Raw genomic sequence first — 14645 nt, 5'->3', positions numbered from 1 at the left:
TGAGAAAGTGATACGATAATGCAGCCAGTGGTGCAGCTAGACAAATGCTGGGTAATCTAAACATTTAATTTCTTTCAGAACAAAAGTAAAATGTGAAAAAAACTGTAAAATCAAGAATGTTCTCTAATCTGTGAGAAATCGGACAAAAGCCGAGTCTGACAATAACGAATAAGATGTACACTACTTGTTTGTTTCATTCTTTAAAAAGCAACACAAATGAAGTGCTATAGGAATCTGAAACACTGAAAGCTGTAAAATTGAAACACATGTTTCAGTATTTTAAATCAAGTAAAGGTGCATACATTCAGTCCTTCACAGCTAGGCTCTGTATTTGAGATATAATTCAGGAAAAATATTTATTTAGGCAAGTTACTCTTTATATTTTATGAGCATTACATATACTGCATATACCTGAAGGTTCTTCATCCAGGTCTCCCAGTTAAAACAGTTCAATACTACACAACCGTAGAGTTTCATGTATGTATATATTCCACCTGCAACTTATATCTTACAAGAAAAACGTACTTGTCTAGAGGACAAAATGAAACATTTCATTAAAACGATAAAGAGCTTATGATGAAGTGAATCCCAAAATAAATGTACACAGAAACCACATTTTCCAATGGCCATTTACATGACTGGTATAAAGTTCCTTTAGCATGTCAGAGCGGTAACACAGGGGTTAGCGCTACAGACACTAACATGTTCCCGGGTCATGTCCCAATTCCACACCCTGTCTCTGTCCTATGGATAAAAATAAAAATAAGTCTCCATAGCATCCTTTGACCACTAGATGGCAGTAATTCCTAACAGGATATGAGCAGTGAATTGGTGAGAGACTGGTGACTCTGTGCACTTTCTATAGTCTCACCACCAGAGAGGATCTCACATGCAGCTAGCTCATGACAAAGAGCATTGAGCACCTCTAAGATATGTGCTTTCCCTGCAAATCAGACATAAGAGGTGTTTGTTAGACAATTAGATTAAATTTCAGACATCAATAATTAACTTAAATATTCAAATAATAAATTTTAAATGATGTTAAAATAAAGAACAAACATTTTCTTTAAAGATATGTAACATGAATGACACTTCATTTAGGTTCACATTCCTAAACATTTTTTTTCAAAACATTATTTATTTTCTTCTGTTTTTTATTTCCAGTTTAATAAGAGGCTAAAGTACTGCTATGACTGTGGCTCTCACCATGTTGGGGATCACTGCAGGACTCCAATGTGCTGAGTAAAATCTTTCCCAAAGATCTTCTGGAGACATTCTACAACAAAAACATTAAACTTGTTTCAATAATAATAATTATATTATAATAACGATGACTTTATTTTCTTATTTTCACTTCATGTTTAGTCTCCCCATGCAGTATTCACCAGAACAAGTGTTGCGCTTTGTTGTTTTAGAGTTCATAGTGATTTTAAATACATAACTACTCAATGCAAATATGTTATAGTAATTTGCTGGCTGTATTTTTTACCAAGCCAAAGAGCTCAACTCCAAAATTCTGTTATCTCTACTGATCTGACAGCTTTCTTTTAGACTGACCAGTTCTCGTAGCTGCTGCAGGAGCTGAAGCACATCCATAAGTTTCTCCTCCACCAGAGACAGTCGCACCCTCTCTGTTTCCAGCATCTGCAGCTCCATGTGGAGCAGTTCTGTCTCCTCTGCCTTCTGTTGAAGCTCCTGGACCAGCGCGTCCCTCATCTGGCAGACAACACACAGCACTTACTACTGACCCTGAGCATATTTAAACACTAAGTTCCAAAGCCGTTTTCCAACACAAAGAATTTCAGGTTAGGAGACTGCCAGATGTGCCGATAGCCCATAATTCAGCTGAGACGCATCATTTCTCAGACAGGAATAGTTCAGATATGCTTATGTTTTTGGCCTGTCTGACCATGTGTCTGCTGCATTCAGTCGTCTTAAGGCTTCCTCTGAACTGGTTATGCCTAGAACATGCAGAACTTGTCTACATATTTATTTGGTGCATTGCAGCTACAACTGCTCAGTTCTCTTTAAATGTAATTGGGCGTTTAGTTGTGTGTGGCATGCTGGGTAATTCCTGTGGTCATTTCAGGGGAAGAGAGGTCATTGGCTGTTCATACAGGCACACACACCAGCACACATGCTGTAAGATGCTGGTTGCTTGGGTGGGAGAGTGGCTGTGGCTTCTCTTTGAAGCCCTTCATTCTCATAACAACCACTCAGTGGGAAAGTGCCTTGTAATCTAATTTTACACCCTTGCACCCGACAGCAACCATGAATGAAGACAAAACTGGTCTGGTGACGTTATAGGGTTTAAAGAGAAGGAATAGCTATAGATGTTTATTTGGGTGAACTTGTGCCCCTGCATATTAAAATGTCTTATTATAAAGGCATATATGTATGTATTTCATTTTTATCCTGATTATTATTTTTGAACTATTTTTATTAAATCAAATATCATTTAATATCTTTGAAAAAATCTATTTATTAAATGTCAATCATTTAAAAAATATATTTTTATAAAATATGTCTAAATGTGAAATTTGATTTAAAACAACTATTTAAAATATCACATACTGTAAATATTTTAAAATAAATATAAATGTATATTTTAAAATAAATATTTATATTTAGAGTTATTGAAATCTCTCAGTGCATTCAGTTTTGTAAAAAATATCTTGTCGATGTAAGGTGGAGTTCTCATATCTATTTATTTCCTGATTTTTTCCCCTAGTTTAATCAAATATCAAACAAAAAAATTACAAAAATAAATATATTAAAATATCCATAATTTTAAGTATATATAAATAGTTTTAAATATTACATGCATATTTTAAATTAAATATTTTTATTCAGAGCTATTGTAATCCTTCTCATTGAATTTAATTTTTGTAAAAAATATTTTGTCAATGTCAGGTGGAAGTCTCAAATCGCCAAATTTCCTCTTTTTTATATTAAATAAATATATATTAATATAAAATGTATTGAAAATAGCAATGTATTAAAATAGCATACCTTTTTTACTAAATTTGTATAAAATATTACATTAAATTTAAATCAATTCCATAAATTCAATATTTTAATTTAAGAGTTACATAATTTGACTTAGATCTCATTCCTTTTTTGTTATTAAAGTGTATATTTAAAATGACTTGTTTTGCTACTGTTGTACCTCTGGGCCTGTCAAAAGTATTTCAATTTTGATTATTTTTAAATGTACACATTCATAGCATAAAAGCAACAAGCAGGTATCAGCAGGGCTTTAAGAGCCAGGGAACTCTTTCTTGAATGCTATTTCTACTCTCTAATACCTGGTCTTCTGTGTTTATCTCTGGCCTCCTGGCCTGACTCTCCTTCAGCTCCAGCTGTTTGTTAAGTCTCGTGACCTTCTCCAGCAGATCCAGCACAGCCGACTGACTCTCCTCCGTCCTGGAGTCCCCGAAATGAGACAACAGCTTCTTAACTGCTTTCTCATCGCACCTGAGAGCACCCAAACACATATAAACAAGTGTTTTAGTGAAGCTGCTCTGTTTTCTTTTCCATTGACTTACATGGTAAATAAGAGGTTGAAGGTACCTGTCTCCACAGCAGGACAGTCTGGTAAGAATTCTCTTCACCTCATCTACTTGTCTCTGCTGTTCTCCGGTCCATCTTTCTTCTTCTTCATCAGAGGCCGCCTGACCCTCCACTGAGCGGAAGAGCTGCTCCTCCACTACAAGCATATATAATGTAAATACAGTATGTGTACACATCGCATATGTGATTTATAGGTTGCAAAACTAATAACATCTCCTAATTAATATCATGAAAGCAATGTTCCTTGAAAATCATAAAGGAAATCCAAATGTTAACTGTTTACACATTGTACATGAAAAGGTCAAAAAAAGGGCGAGTAATGTCAATATTTAGCTTACTGGTGTCGGGAAGAGTCTCTGCGCGTCCCGTCGGAGAGCGCCGATCTTGTTCTGCATCTATGCAACAGTGCGGCCATGCCGAGACGGGCACGTTATACTGCCTGTCCTGTTTGTTGATGAATGGAACGGATGTTTTAGACCCCTCAGATCTGCAAAGAATATACAGGTTAGAGTAGATCAATTCTTTACGGGTATGCTGTTTACAATGTAAACATTTTACTGCTCATCAAAGAACATATTTAAAGATAAAGCTTGTTATTTTTTACTGGCGTCACCAAACCAAACTGTAAAAAATGAATAATAATTTTCATCCACAGGCACCAGTGTGCTTTTCATTTAGCTCTTGTAGATGTAATTGAAGTCAGGCATGGCGACATTAGACCCGCCCGAGAGCGAATAAACTATTTTAACTAACAAAAGATGATAAAAACTATATATAACTAAACGTTTTATACAACAAGCATGATTCTGAACATTACTACCACATGGCCGATGTATTACCCTCAGAATCCTCAAAGCATGTCAGTTTAAGCCAGGCATTAAAGCTACATAGTATACCTTTAAAATAAACATATTTTGATAATCTCCGGTTGCGTCAGACAGCTGTAACTGTAAGCAATCGATTACGTTCCTGCCGTTTCAAAGCAACCATTTTTCTGAGCCTCGCGACAGCAGAAATGCACCGGGGGCCTACTTGAATCAAAGAATAAATGTTTCCAGATGACAATGTCCTGCCTGCAGAAACAAAGTACAGGCTGCAGAAATCCATTTGCACCAGCATGGCTCCCACAAAGTGAAAAAAAGAAAAAAAATACGTAGCCGGGTGAACTCATGCATGTAACCTGCTGCCATGAGGAACCGTTCAGTATAGGGCAGCCATAAATACAGCCCGCAGAATCATCCCTCGGCGCACTGCACTTAGGGTTCAGAGCAACATGCTTGCATAAGGTCAATATTTGGAATCTGCATTGTCCGATGAGGGGTGGGGGGGGTGTCGGAAAAGGGTCGCGTTGGTCGGTTAAATGTGGGTTTCATGACCTACAGCTGTCAAAGTGGTAAGAGCATTGCTTTGACAACGCAAGGTTGTGGGTTCGAACCCACGGGATTGCACAAACCTATGTATAAATGTATAGGCAAATGCAATGTAAGTCGCTTTGGATAAAAGCGTCTGCCAAATGCATACATGTAAATGTAACCTGGGAGACCTTAAACAGACCTGTCACGGATGCTGTAGGAACCTTTTGACATTGGTATAGTATTATGGTCTGGACATTGTATAAGGGATTAAAAAAGGTGTATAGGACTAATGCTGTTGTCAGGATCTGTTTTCTGTCACTCTTTATGAATGAGGTTAATAAATAAAGATGAGGGGCTAGAAACAGCAGAGAGAACCCACTGTGAGCAGTTAATGGTGCTTTCTAGACACCTGAATTCACTCCAGACACTTGGAAGGAATCTCAATGTTAGATCCAGCCGACATGTGCTTGACTCCTTTAAACACACTGTGAAACAAACCTGGCCTGTGTAGAATGGAATAGAGGTTGGAAAATATGAAATAGGGACGAGATAAGTTTTTTTCTTAATGAATTTTTTTGCATTATTACGTACTCTTGTACAACATGGTCAATAGTATAGAACAGTAAATGTTGGAAATGTTGCAGTCTGGATTTAAACACACACGCCCCCATTAATGGGACACCTCACCATGACACTATTTGTAAGAATATGTGAGTGTAGCATCTTATTTACACTACAGATGCTGTAACTTGCACTTTTAAGACCTGAAACACACAAAACTGTCTGTTTGAAAAAACACGCTAAAACGTTTTCCTAGTGTGTACAGTAAGAGCATTCACTGTGAGAGACAAAACAGAGGATATGTCTGGATAACAACAAACAGAGAGCCTAAGTTTGACAGAACAGCCATCTGGCACACGTTAGCCCTCAAAATCACTGTTAATACCAATCTCTTTGATTCCATCTGCTGTCTTTCTAACATCCACCTTATCTTTAAGGGATGGCAACAAAAAGCTGACATCATTTATTCACCATCAGAAAGTGACTGTCGTTTGTGGAACACAAAAGAAGATATTTTGAGAAATGTGTTTGGATAACAACCTTTTTTTTGTTCCGTGGATGAAAGTTAGTCATACACATTTGTAACGACATAAGGGTCAGTAAAATTATAAATTAGAAAAAAAAAGGGCGATCTATCCCTTTATACAACTTTATTACTCATTGAATACCAACACAAGACATGGGAATGCGCTTGTATTTGTGAAATGACCTTCTGAACCAGTGTAGTTGACGTAAAATCATCTATAGTTATGTTCTTAACATTTTTAATCAGCTTTTGCTTTTGCTTTTGATATTGATACATAAGTATAATTTATTTTTATGTAAATTTTAGTTTTAGCTATTTTCAGTAAGCTTATTTTAGCTTATTTTAGCTTATTTCATAATAATAATTTTCATAAGTACTTTTATATTTATGCAAATATTTTATGAGATTGCAATCAACATAAATGTTTTTCTAGTTTTGGTTTTACATTTATTTAACTATAAAAACATTGCTTACAAGCAATCACTTGGGGGGCTCTTTTGACATGAACCAGTAACCAACCGGCAGTGCCCTAGCAACCAACCAAAACACCTTAGCAACCACAAAGTACCGCACTAAAATCGCTCTGAACATATTAACAACCACAATAGTAATTCCCTGGCAACTATCACAAGACCCTACTGTTGTGAGTTTTAGCTTTGCCTCTCAGCATTAAAAAAAATCATGTTTATTCGATCAGAGAGGTAAAATACAACACTTATTCATCATGTTTTAAAAACTTTCTAGCATGCTTTCTTACACTTCTTCATTTTTGTATAGTTTAGAGCAAGTTACAAAACAAAACCAGATGCAGGTCAGAACTGTGGCAAACTCTGGATCTCATTAGTCTGTGCATCACTCGAGGATTTTGGCTGCCCATCTCTTTAGGGCGAGAGGCCCGAACAGCTCTCGGGACTGCAGCCATACTCTATTTTGGTGGTCAAGCTGCTAACAATAGTTTTTTCTGTATCTTGTGACTATATTTATTCTGGACTCGAGTGATGTACTAACATGGGGCGAGCCCAGCTGTTTGTGGTTTAGACGTTCACTTCCTGTGTTTATTGCAGCAGGATCTGAACCGCCAGACCCTTGCTTCCACCCAGTGCACTTTAGAGATATTTCAATGGAACGAAAGTTTGGAGAAAATTCAGAGGGATGAGTCAATCGCACATGTGACACAACCGCTTAAAGACCAACATAAAATCTTAAACTAAACAAATTTAAGTCTGCCACAGTGCTGTGAGATACTTGATAAATGCAGATAAAGAAATTGTTTTATCTTGAGACTAGAAAGCAGATGTTCACAATTAAGATTCGGGGAACACAGTAACATGATATCTGGTTAAGTAAGAGTAGAAACTAAGCTGAGATGGAACATGTGTGCCCGAATGGATGCGAAGACATCGCTGAATCTTTCATTGCGGTCTGAAGGCTCGGGGAAATCACCTGAATTTAGGGGTGTCTGGAACCTTGAGGTTCAGAACGAAACCAGACTGTAATTAATCAGAACCGGAAATCTCTGTTATCATGAGAATTAGACCCAGTAAACAGAGCTTTGAAGGGGCCATGTGACGTGTTTACACTACTTCACAAGTCATAAACATGAAGTGCAGCAAGGCTGGAATTTTTTTTTAATAGATTTGTAGGATTAGGACCATAAAAATGATGAATCTGTTATTATTTACTCACTCTTGATTACAATAAATAAAGACTAAAGCTTTCAAGACTTGCAAAGGATGCAAAAGCTCCATTACCATTATATTCATTAAAGGTCCAAATGCTCAAATTTCATCACTTTATGGTATATTTGCATCCTTTAAAAGTCTTAAAGGGATAGTTCACCCTAAATTGAAACTTTTTTCATTATTTATTCACTTTCATGTGATTCCAAACCTGTATGACTTTTACTGCAGAACACAAAAAAGATACATTAATAACCAAACAACATTAGACCCCATTGACTTCCTTTGTATGGAGAAAAACCAATGGGACATTTCTCAAAATATCTTGCTTTGTGTTCCACAACCTACAGCTTTTAAGATGAAATAATTTTTATTTAAGTCTTCACAATATTTGAATCTTTGCGTTCCACATAACTAATGTGCCTAGTAAACAATTACATTTTTAATAAAACTAATGGTCTTAACTTCTGATTTTCTCACACAATTCCATTTCTAAAAAATCAATCTATTCACAAGGATTTATCCTTCATGAAGCAAGAAGTTACACAAACAACATAAGGTTTTTGAAGACCGTTTCTCCCACAAGTTAGCAAGGTATGCGGTTTATTAGTGCTGAGGTCTGCAGAGCTTAAGTATCGGCTGCCCAAGGGTGGGAGGAGAAGGGAAATGTTCCAAACTGAAAACGGGATGAAGGCGTGCGTTTGAAGCCATCAAGAGTAACAGAACACCGAAAAGGCGCTCAAGGTCTCTGGACTTTTCCGGGAGTTCCCGGAGCGAAAAGCTTACGTTCTTGCAATCTTTCTGAGGTCTCATCACGTTGACATTTCTATACTCTCTTCAGACATAATAAAGAGAATGTTGAAGCAACCGCTCATTACATCTGTCCAGCCTTGTTATTATGTGCTGAAGTACGGCAGGTTCCCAGGACACATTTCGCGTAGGCTGGCCACGTCGCAGCTGAAATAATAGTCATCAGAATAATAACTTATTTTTCAGCGGTTGGACGGGATTACATTTAACATGTCGGGCTGTGTGATGTAAGCAGTTGTGAATATATCAGCGCAGACCTGATGATAAATGCGAAGCTTTTCACCTGGTGTGAATAGAGGGACATAAAGCACGTCTGAGCGACAAATAGAGTAGGATGGTGGAAATTCATCCCCGCTGAACAAACAGCTGAGTGTTTGCTTCTTCCTCCAGATGGCGGCTCCTTGGCCCCCCTTTCTTTTTTCCTCTTCCACCGTCTGTCTCTTTTGTCCTCTGGTCTGCCTCGATGTGCTTCTCTGGGGTCTGTTGCTGAGGGCTCCAGTCCATCTTGGACTTTGAGGGAGAGGAAAAGGCCCCCAGGCAAGATACACACGGATGGTGTGTTTTTCATGGAAATGAACTGAACAGTTCAGGTCTGTTCTCACCACGTCCCCGTGAGACCTGAACCCCATATAAACCTCCCTCGCATTTCTCTTTCTGTTTGAGGGCCTGCGAGAGGCCTTCAGGAAACCTTATGCAATATCTGTTAGATCTTCTCTTGAACCTTCTCCTTGGCTGACTGAGAGAGTCTAATATAACCGGAAATGGCTCATAAAAAGCTGTATCTCAAGGGCCTCGCATTTCACAGAAATTATTTTCATGAATGTTTGAAAAGGACGGATACGTGTATGTTATCTCGAACACATAAAAAAAGAGCAGCTGAAATTCCAAAGTTCTGTGACAGGGGAAATTTGTTATGCTTCACTTCCTAGATCTTTTCAACAACATTAGTGAAGTCATTACCACAAAACCACACAATACTGTCTTGCATTGATTCAAAAGGAAATTGTACATTAGCTCTTTGATCATGTCCAAATATGTGTCTTAAAGAAAGACATCTGTTCAATAGTGCTTCTAGTAATACATTTTTCGAAGACCACCACTATACAAAAATGTATAAACATACCCAGACAGTAAAGATAATTGATTTAATTTTAAATCAATTATCTTTGGTATATGGGTGTGTATATGGACATGTATAATTTCCAATTTCAAAAATGCACTTTTTAAGACAAAGAGAAGAATATGGTTCTTAAACTAATCATTTAATATGAATGCTAATTTATGTTAATGTAATGGGGTGTGTGTCACATATTCAGAAAACAGTGCTTTTTATAGTATTTTGTAATATGTTGTATATGTGCATGTATGTAACATTAGTGATTATCTGTGAAATTCATACATCAACATCTGATATATTACATAAATGTCTTTTTTTATACATCAAATTTAAAGACTTATCAGTGGCAACCATTAAACAAATGTTAAGTGACCCAAACTTAACTTCCGGCAGACCTCTGCGAAGAATCATACAATAAAATATTAATATAAATGAATGTTATTATAAATTAAATATAAAATAAACTGTTATATTATAACCAAACACAGAATGGAAGTTAACTTTTTAGGCCAGAAGTGTGCATCCATTGAAACCGTCTATAGAATGTAAAAAAGTGAATATTATTGATAATTTTCATGCTAAATGGGAAAGTTAAAATTGGCAGGTGGGGGAACAAAAATGAGCTATAAGATGTGCAATTACTATAAGTACTGCATTAAGACCCGAACAAAGAGCAGATGAAAAATTGCGAGGAGACACTTCTCTCAGATAAAAGGCATTGCTCTCAGTGTGAAAGGGTCACTTCATGACCTTCAGAGCATGACCACTGTCCTCTTCGCCCACCAGCAGCTGCATCAAAAGCCAACCTCCAACGTTTTTGTTTTAAGACAGCTGTGTGCCCATTGGACTCACTATGGGGACTTTTCAGCACTTGGTTCTGGGCGTTCCGGCCTCAAAGGCAAAGGCCTGTTTTGATCTTTCACAAACCAGCCGGGATCTGTCCACGTGGCTGGGATACAATGTGTGTTTATTATTCTCCCCAAAAGGGGCAACCCAACCCCCAGTCTCCCCTGCACCCTAAGCCTGATGCCAATTCATAAATGTTTAATGAGGTATATCTGGAATATACCCTTTCATTCTGTTATGAATTCTTATCAGAGAGTGACACCAGGAAAGATTTGATTTTGCCTAACATCATCTGCTCTCACTGCAGGGTTGTTAGGATTTAGTCGTTTGTCTACCAGATTTGTAATAGTGTAAAGAAAAGTTAAAAACTATTGTCTATTTATAAGGCCTGTTACTTGTAAAAAAGAACCGCAGCCGGGCTAATAAAATCTACAAGAATAGCAATGTCTGTGTGTCTTTACACACTCTGAAGCATCGCAAACATTTGATACGGTAGTTTACCCTAAAAACAAGACTTGTTTTAAAACATTTTTAAGTAGCATGCCAGAGATCTCTGAACTTGAGGTGAGGGTGGCAGACTTGTTGCTAGGAAACAGGGAGGGGGCGTTCATCCGTTATTCTGTAACGCGGGGAAACTGTTTGAAGATAGATGGGAACTTTCAATCCATTTAGGTCAACCCTTTTCGAGCTGAATGGAGCTCTACCCAAATGTGGCAGTTCTATTGTGATCTGGAATGAATTATTTGGCTTAAGAGCATCAATGGAGGGGCCATGGGAGGGCTTTCTGAAGCCCACCACGGACTTCTTATATATTAGTACGGCATGAAGGGAAAAAAGTGAATGTTTATAAAAAGTGTCAATGTGCCTCTGTCCGTAAGGGACCACCTCTCGTGATGGACTGGATCCAAGGCCTGCAGCTAGCTTCATTAATCCAATATTTACATTCAGTTCTGTCTGTATTTCATTGTAATTTTCAAATTCCAACTTAATAGGCAACAGCATCGGATGCTTTGTGTTGTTTTTCTTCTAGACTTTTTATTGGAACTGTCTGACCCATTGTTGGAAAAAAGGACAATAAAAACAACTTATGTAAAACACTTCATTTTACGAGTCAGCTTTGAAATAAATGTAGGCCTAATAAAAGTAATGAATCTTCCACTAATGAGGACAACATGTCCCTCACTTGTGTTTTAAACGTGCAAAATATCAATACAACACAAAAGTGTAGCTGAATTATTATCCTATTTACTAAAAAAAATAACGAACATTCGTCTGGATTTCCAATGCTTCCCCTAAGTTACTGTTTAAAAAAATATGTAAACAATGAGGCTGTTAAGTTTAACAGCTTCTAAAATGTAAATTAAACGGTTGTGCGCTAGGAAAGTTAAATGACAGCCTAGGAGAGAAGACCAAACTACCTCAAAATAAACGGCTTCCAGCAGTAGTTGTGCACAATTTCAGCTAACCAAAATGTGAGCCTATTTGCCACACACGTTGACAACTAAATGAACCCAAACAAAACAAGGTCTGCACTCAAGAAGCAGGTTCACATCAAGCCAACTTAAATAAGATGTACATTGGCACACTTTTGCACAATCGGGGCCAACAAGCTATGTGGGAGCCATTTTACCCCAGAGAAATGTAAACGCACTATAAGACAGATTATTTAGAGCTACATTATGTAATAAGAGACCGATTATTTCAGCATCGAGTCTGAGTTCGAGTCTAGTCGAGAATTACCACATATTTATCAAAACGATACAGAGACTGTGCTATAACCTTATTAAGGCTATTGTATGATCCTGAAAAACCATATAAACCGTCATTCCAAATCTATAAATATATATTTAGAGTAACAGGCATTTAATTCTTCATAGTATAGAAATTGAACGCAAAATAGCAACAACAATAAACATTCGTATAGTGCTTCTGGGTGATCTCTGTATAACCCCTTACAAACTGTAGGAAACAAGAGCCAAAGTAAATTTAAATACCTGCCAAATGCTTATGTTTTGCCCGAGTCTTACATACTTAAAACACTAAATCCCCCCGAAACAGGTGCCAAACTTTGGTAAATGAGAAGAAAATCTTTTACACGCTTCATGACTGCTGAGGTCAGCATCTCAATGTAAAAACAAATTACCTCACCATGTCAAACATCTGTGGGAATGATCCCCAGGTAGGCCTACTGCGTGTAAATTAATAAAAAACAAGCAAACATTTCTCTTGTTTGCTTACAAAGCACCACTCAAAGTGTCAAACTCACCTGTAAAACAGAAGCTCCATCTCCAGCTGTTGAACGTGTCTCTTAAGAACAGGTACATGACTTGCTTTGTTCTCCAGCTCTTTGACTTTCTTGAGACCGCTGAGCACTGCTTGCCGGGCCTCCTCCACCCTCTTCCTCATCCCCACCTGCTCTTTCTTTAGAGTCCTGTTACATTCCTCCAGCACCAACGCAGTTTTGCGTGACACCTGCAGTTCTTGCTCCAGCTTCTGGTTGAAGAACATGGCCTCCTCAATTTGGCCGTCCCGGGAACTCCGGATGAAATCCATCTCTCTCAAGAAACTCTGGATGTCCTTTAGGTTCCCAGCAGCGTTGTGCTTCTGCGCCACTCGCCTTTGGTGGGCAATGAAACAGCCACCCTCTGGTTTGTGTTTAGAGTGACTTTTCCACAACCCCACCTATGATATATGCATAATACGCTTAATAAAGAACCAATGCGCGATTGTTGCTTCAAATCATCTCGTTTATTAAACCACACATGAATTCATACATAACATCAGCATTATAAACATACCTGTAAAGCCAAGGATCGAGCATCACTGCTTTGAAGTGCCGCGCGCATATCCTCCACCAGCTCCCTGAGACTTGCGTTTTCCTCTTCAAGTTTGCTGATCCTATCCTCGGCCTCCTCAAGTGCCACGATTTCCTCGTAACACGCTCTGGTGCACGATCCGAGCTGCTTACAACCCGATGCGTGTCCGTCCTCGGTGGGGGACGAACACTCCTCGCTTTCTCGCTTACTGGTACCCAACGACAGGAATTTCCCACGGCGTCTCAATGGGCTCCGGAGTCTTATCTGCGTCTCTATATGCTCGCTCTCTTTCCCCACTAACAACCTCCCGTTCTCATACTGGCACCCGGCTTTGGTGCTGAAATAGCCGCAAAGTTTTGCGTGAAATTGTCTGAAGGTGAATTCTTTGGGTAGGTTATCCAATATCCCCGCGCACTCTTCCAGATCGCAATCCTTGCTCAGCCCCAAAATCTCGCAAAGGATGCTAAAATCCTCGGCGGGTATTTTCCCATCTCCCTGACAGTCCAGGTGATGAAAAATCTCCTGCAGGTATTGATCCAGCCCGGTTGCGAGGACTATAATTTCGTTCTCCACTCCACGGTCCAGTCCGTAGTGATACGCAAGAGTGCTCACTATCCATTGTGTCCTGCGCGCGGGTCGGCTGTATGGATCGCATGCGTCCGGCTTTTCCATCCTTTTTCCCTCACAAGAATTCCATTTATAGAGTCTGAATGGATTAATGGATTCAACAGATCCGCGAAGCACACAAACAATATACCCAAGTTTGTGTCATATGAACACCAGACCGCCCCGCTCTTGTAGTAGAAACTCTCACTGAGCGTTATGGGGGCGTCGCTGTGGAGGGAGTACGGCCCACAAATCCTAACTGCAAAGGGGAAAAAAACTTTTGAAAACTTAGCAATTTGGGGACTCAGAAAAGGACTTGTCTAAAATGCAAGATCCAGACGTAGTGAAATATTGCATTATATGAATAAGCAACATTTTGTACATTCATATATAATGAACGTAAATGAACCACAAAAGGTGAAGGATCGTGTTGCATATCATACTAACACGATTGAGATGTTGCGATGAAAGGATATTAGTGCGAGTGCGGACAACTATGACTACCTTAGAGCTGTTATGGCAACTGCAATAGGGAGAATTCATCCTAATTGATGTTAGTTACACTTTTTAAAAGAGCAAGTTTAGTAAATAACGTCCCTAACGACATATTCTGGAGTAAAAGCTTTGAAGTGTCAGTGGAGTCGAATCCGGCCATTGTGTAAGTGCTCCTCACTGTAGTTTGACGAGCCGCATGTCATTTCCTATTTACCGGAGCTCTCGCGCTTCAGTGTGTTCACGCGACGTTGTCAAGGCGAC

At 38.6% G+C, this 14645-nt stretch overlaps 1 protein-coding gene across 1 annotated transcript; it reads right to left on the bottom strand.

Annotated features, from left to right (window-relative positions):
- Window positions 1-94: 94 nt before the first annotated feature.
- efcc1 (EF-hand and coiled-coil domain containing 1) lies at window positions 95-14583 on the bottom strand. The gene is made up of 9 exons (XM_056735219.1): window positions 14394-14583; window positions 13266-14148; window positions 12734-13149; window positions 3912-4060; window positions 3574-3709; window positions 3309-3477; window positions 1558-1716; window positions 1207-1276; window positions 95-943 (listed from the first exon to the last, which is right to left on the bottom strand). Exons 2-9 carry the CDS (start codon window positions 13953-13955, stop codon window positions 807-809), a joined length of 1926 nt encoding a protein of 641 aa, XP_056591197.1. The 5' UTR covers window positions 13956-14148; window positions 14394-14583; the 3' UTR covers window positions 95-806.
- Window positions 14584-14645: the final 62 nt, after the last annotated feature.

This window comes from Triplophysa dalaica, chromosome 21 (genome assembly GCF_015846415.1).
Source record: "Triplophysa dalaica isolate WHDGS20190420 chromosome 21, ASM1584641v1, whole genome shotgun sequence".
Taxonomy (NCBI): Eukaryota; Metazoa; Chordata; class Actinopteri; order Cypriniformes; family Nemacheilidae; genus Triplophysa; species Triplophysa dalaica.
The sequence above is the reverse complement of the archived record's forward strand: the minus strand, read 5'-3'. Positions and strand labels throughout refer to the sequence as shown.

What these genes read in the sequence shown, in the direction of transcription:
- efcc1 (XM_056735219.1), bottom strand. Translation starts at nt 13,955, where the DNA reads ATGGAAAAGCCGGACGCATGCGATCCATACAGCCGACCCGCGCGCAGG. An exon ending in AGAGACTCTTCCCGACACCA is followed by an intron (nt 3,710 to 3,911) that starts GTAAGCTAAATA and finishes ATATGCTTGTAG; the next exon opens with TGGAGGAGCAGCTCTTCCGC. An exon ending in TGCAGCAGCTACGAGAACTG is followed by an intron (nt 1,277 to 1,557) that starts GTCAGTCTAAAA and finishes TTTTTGTTGTAG; the next exon opens with AATGTCTCCAGAAGATCTTT.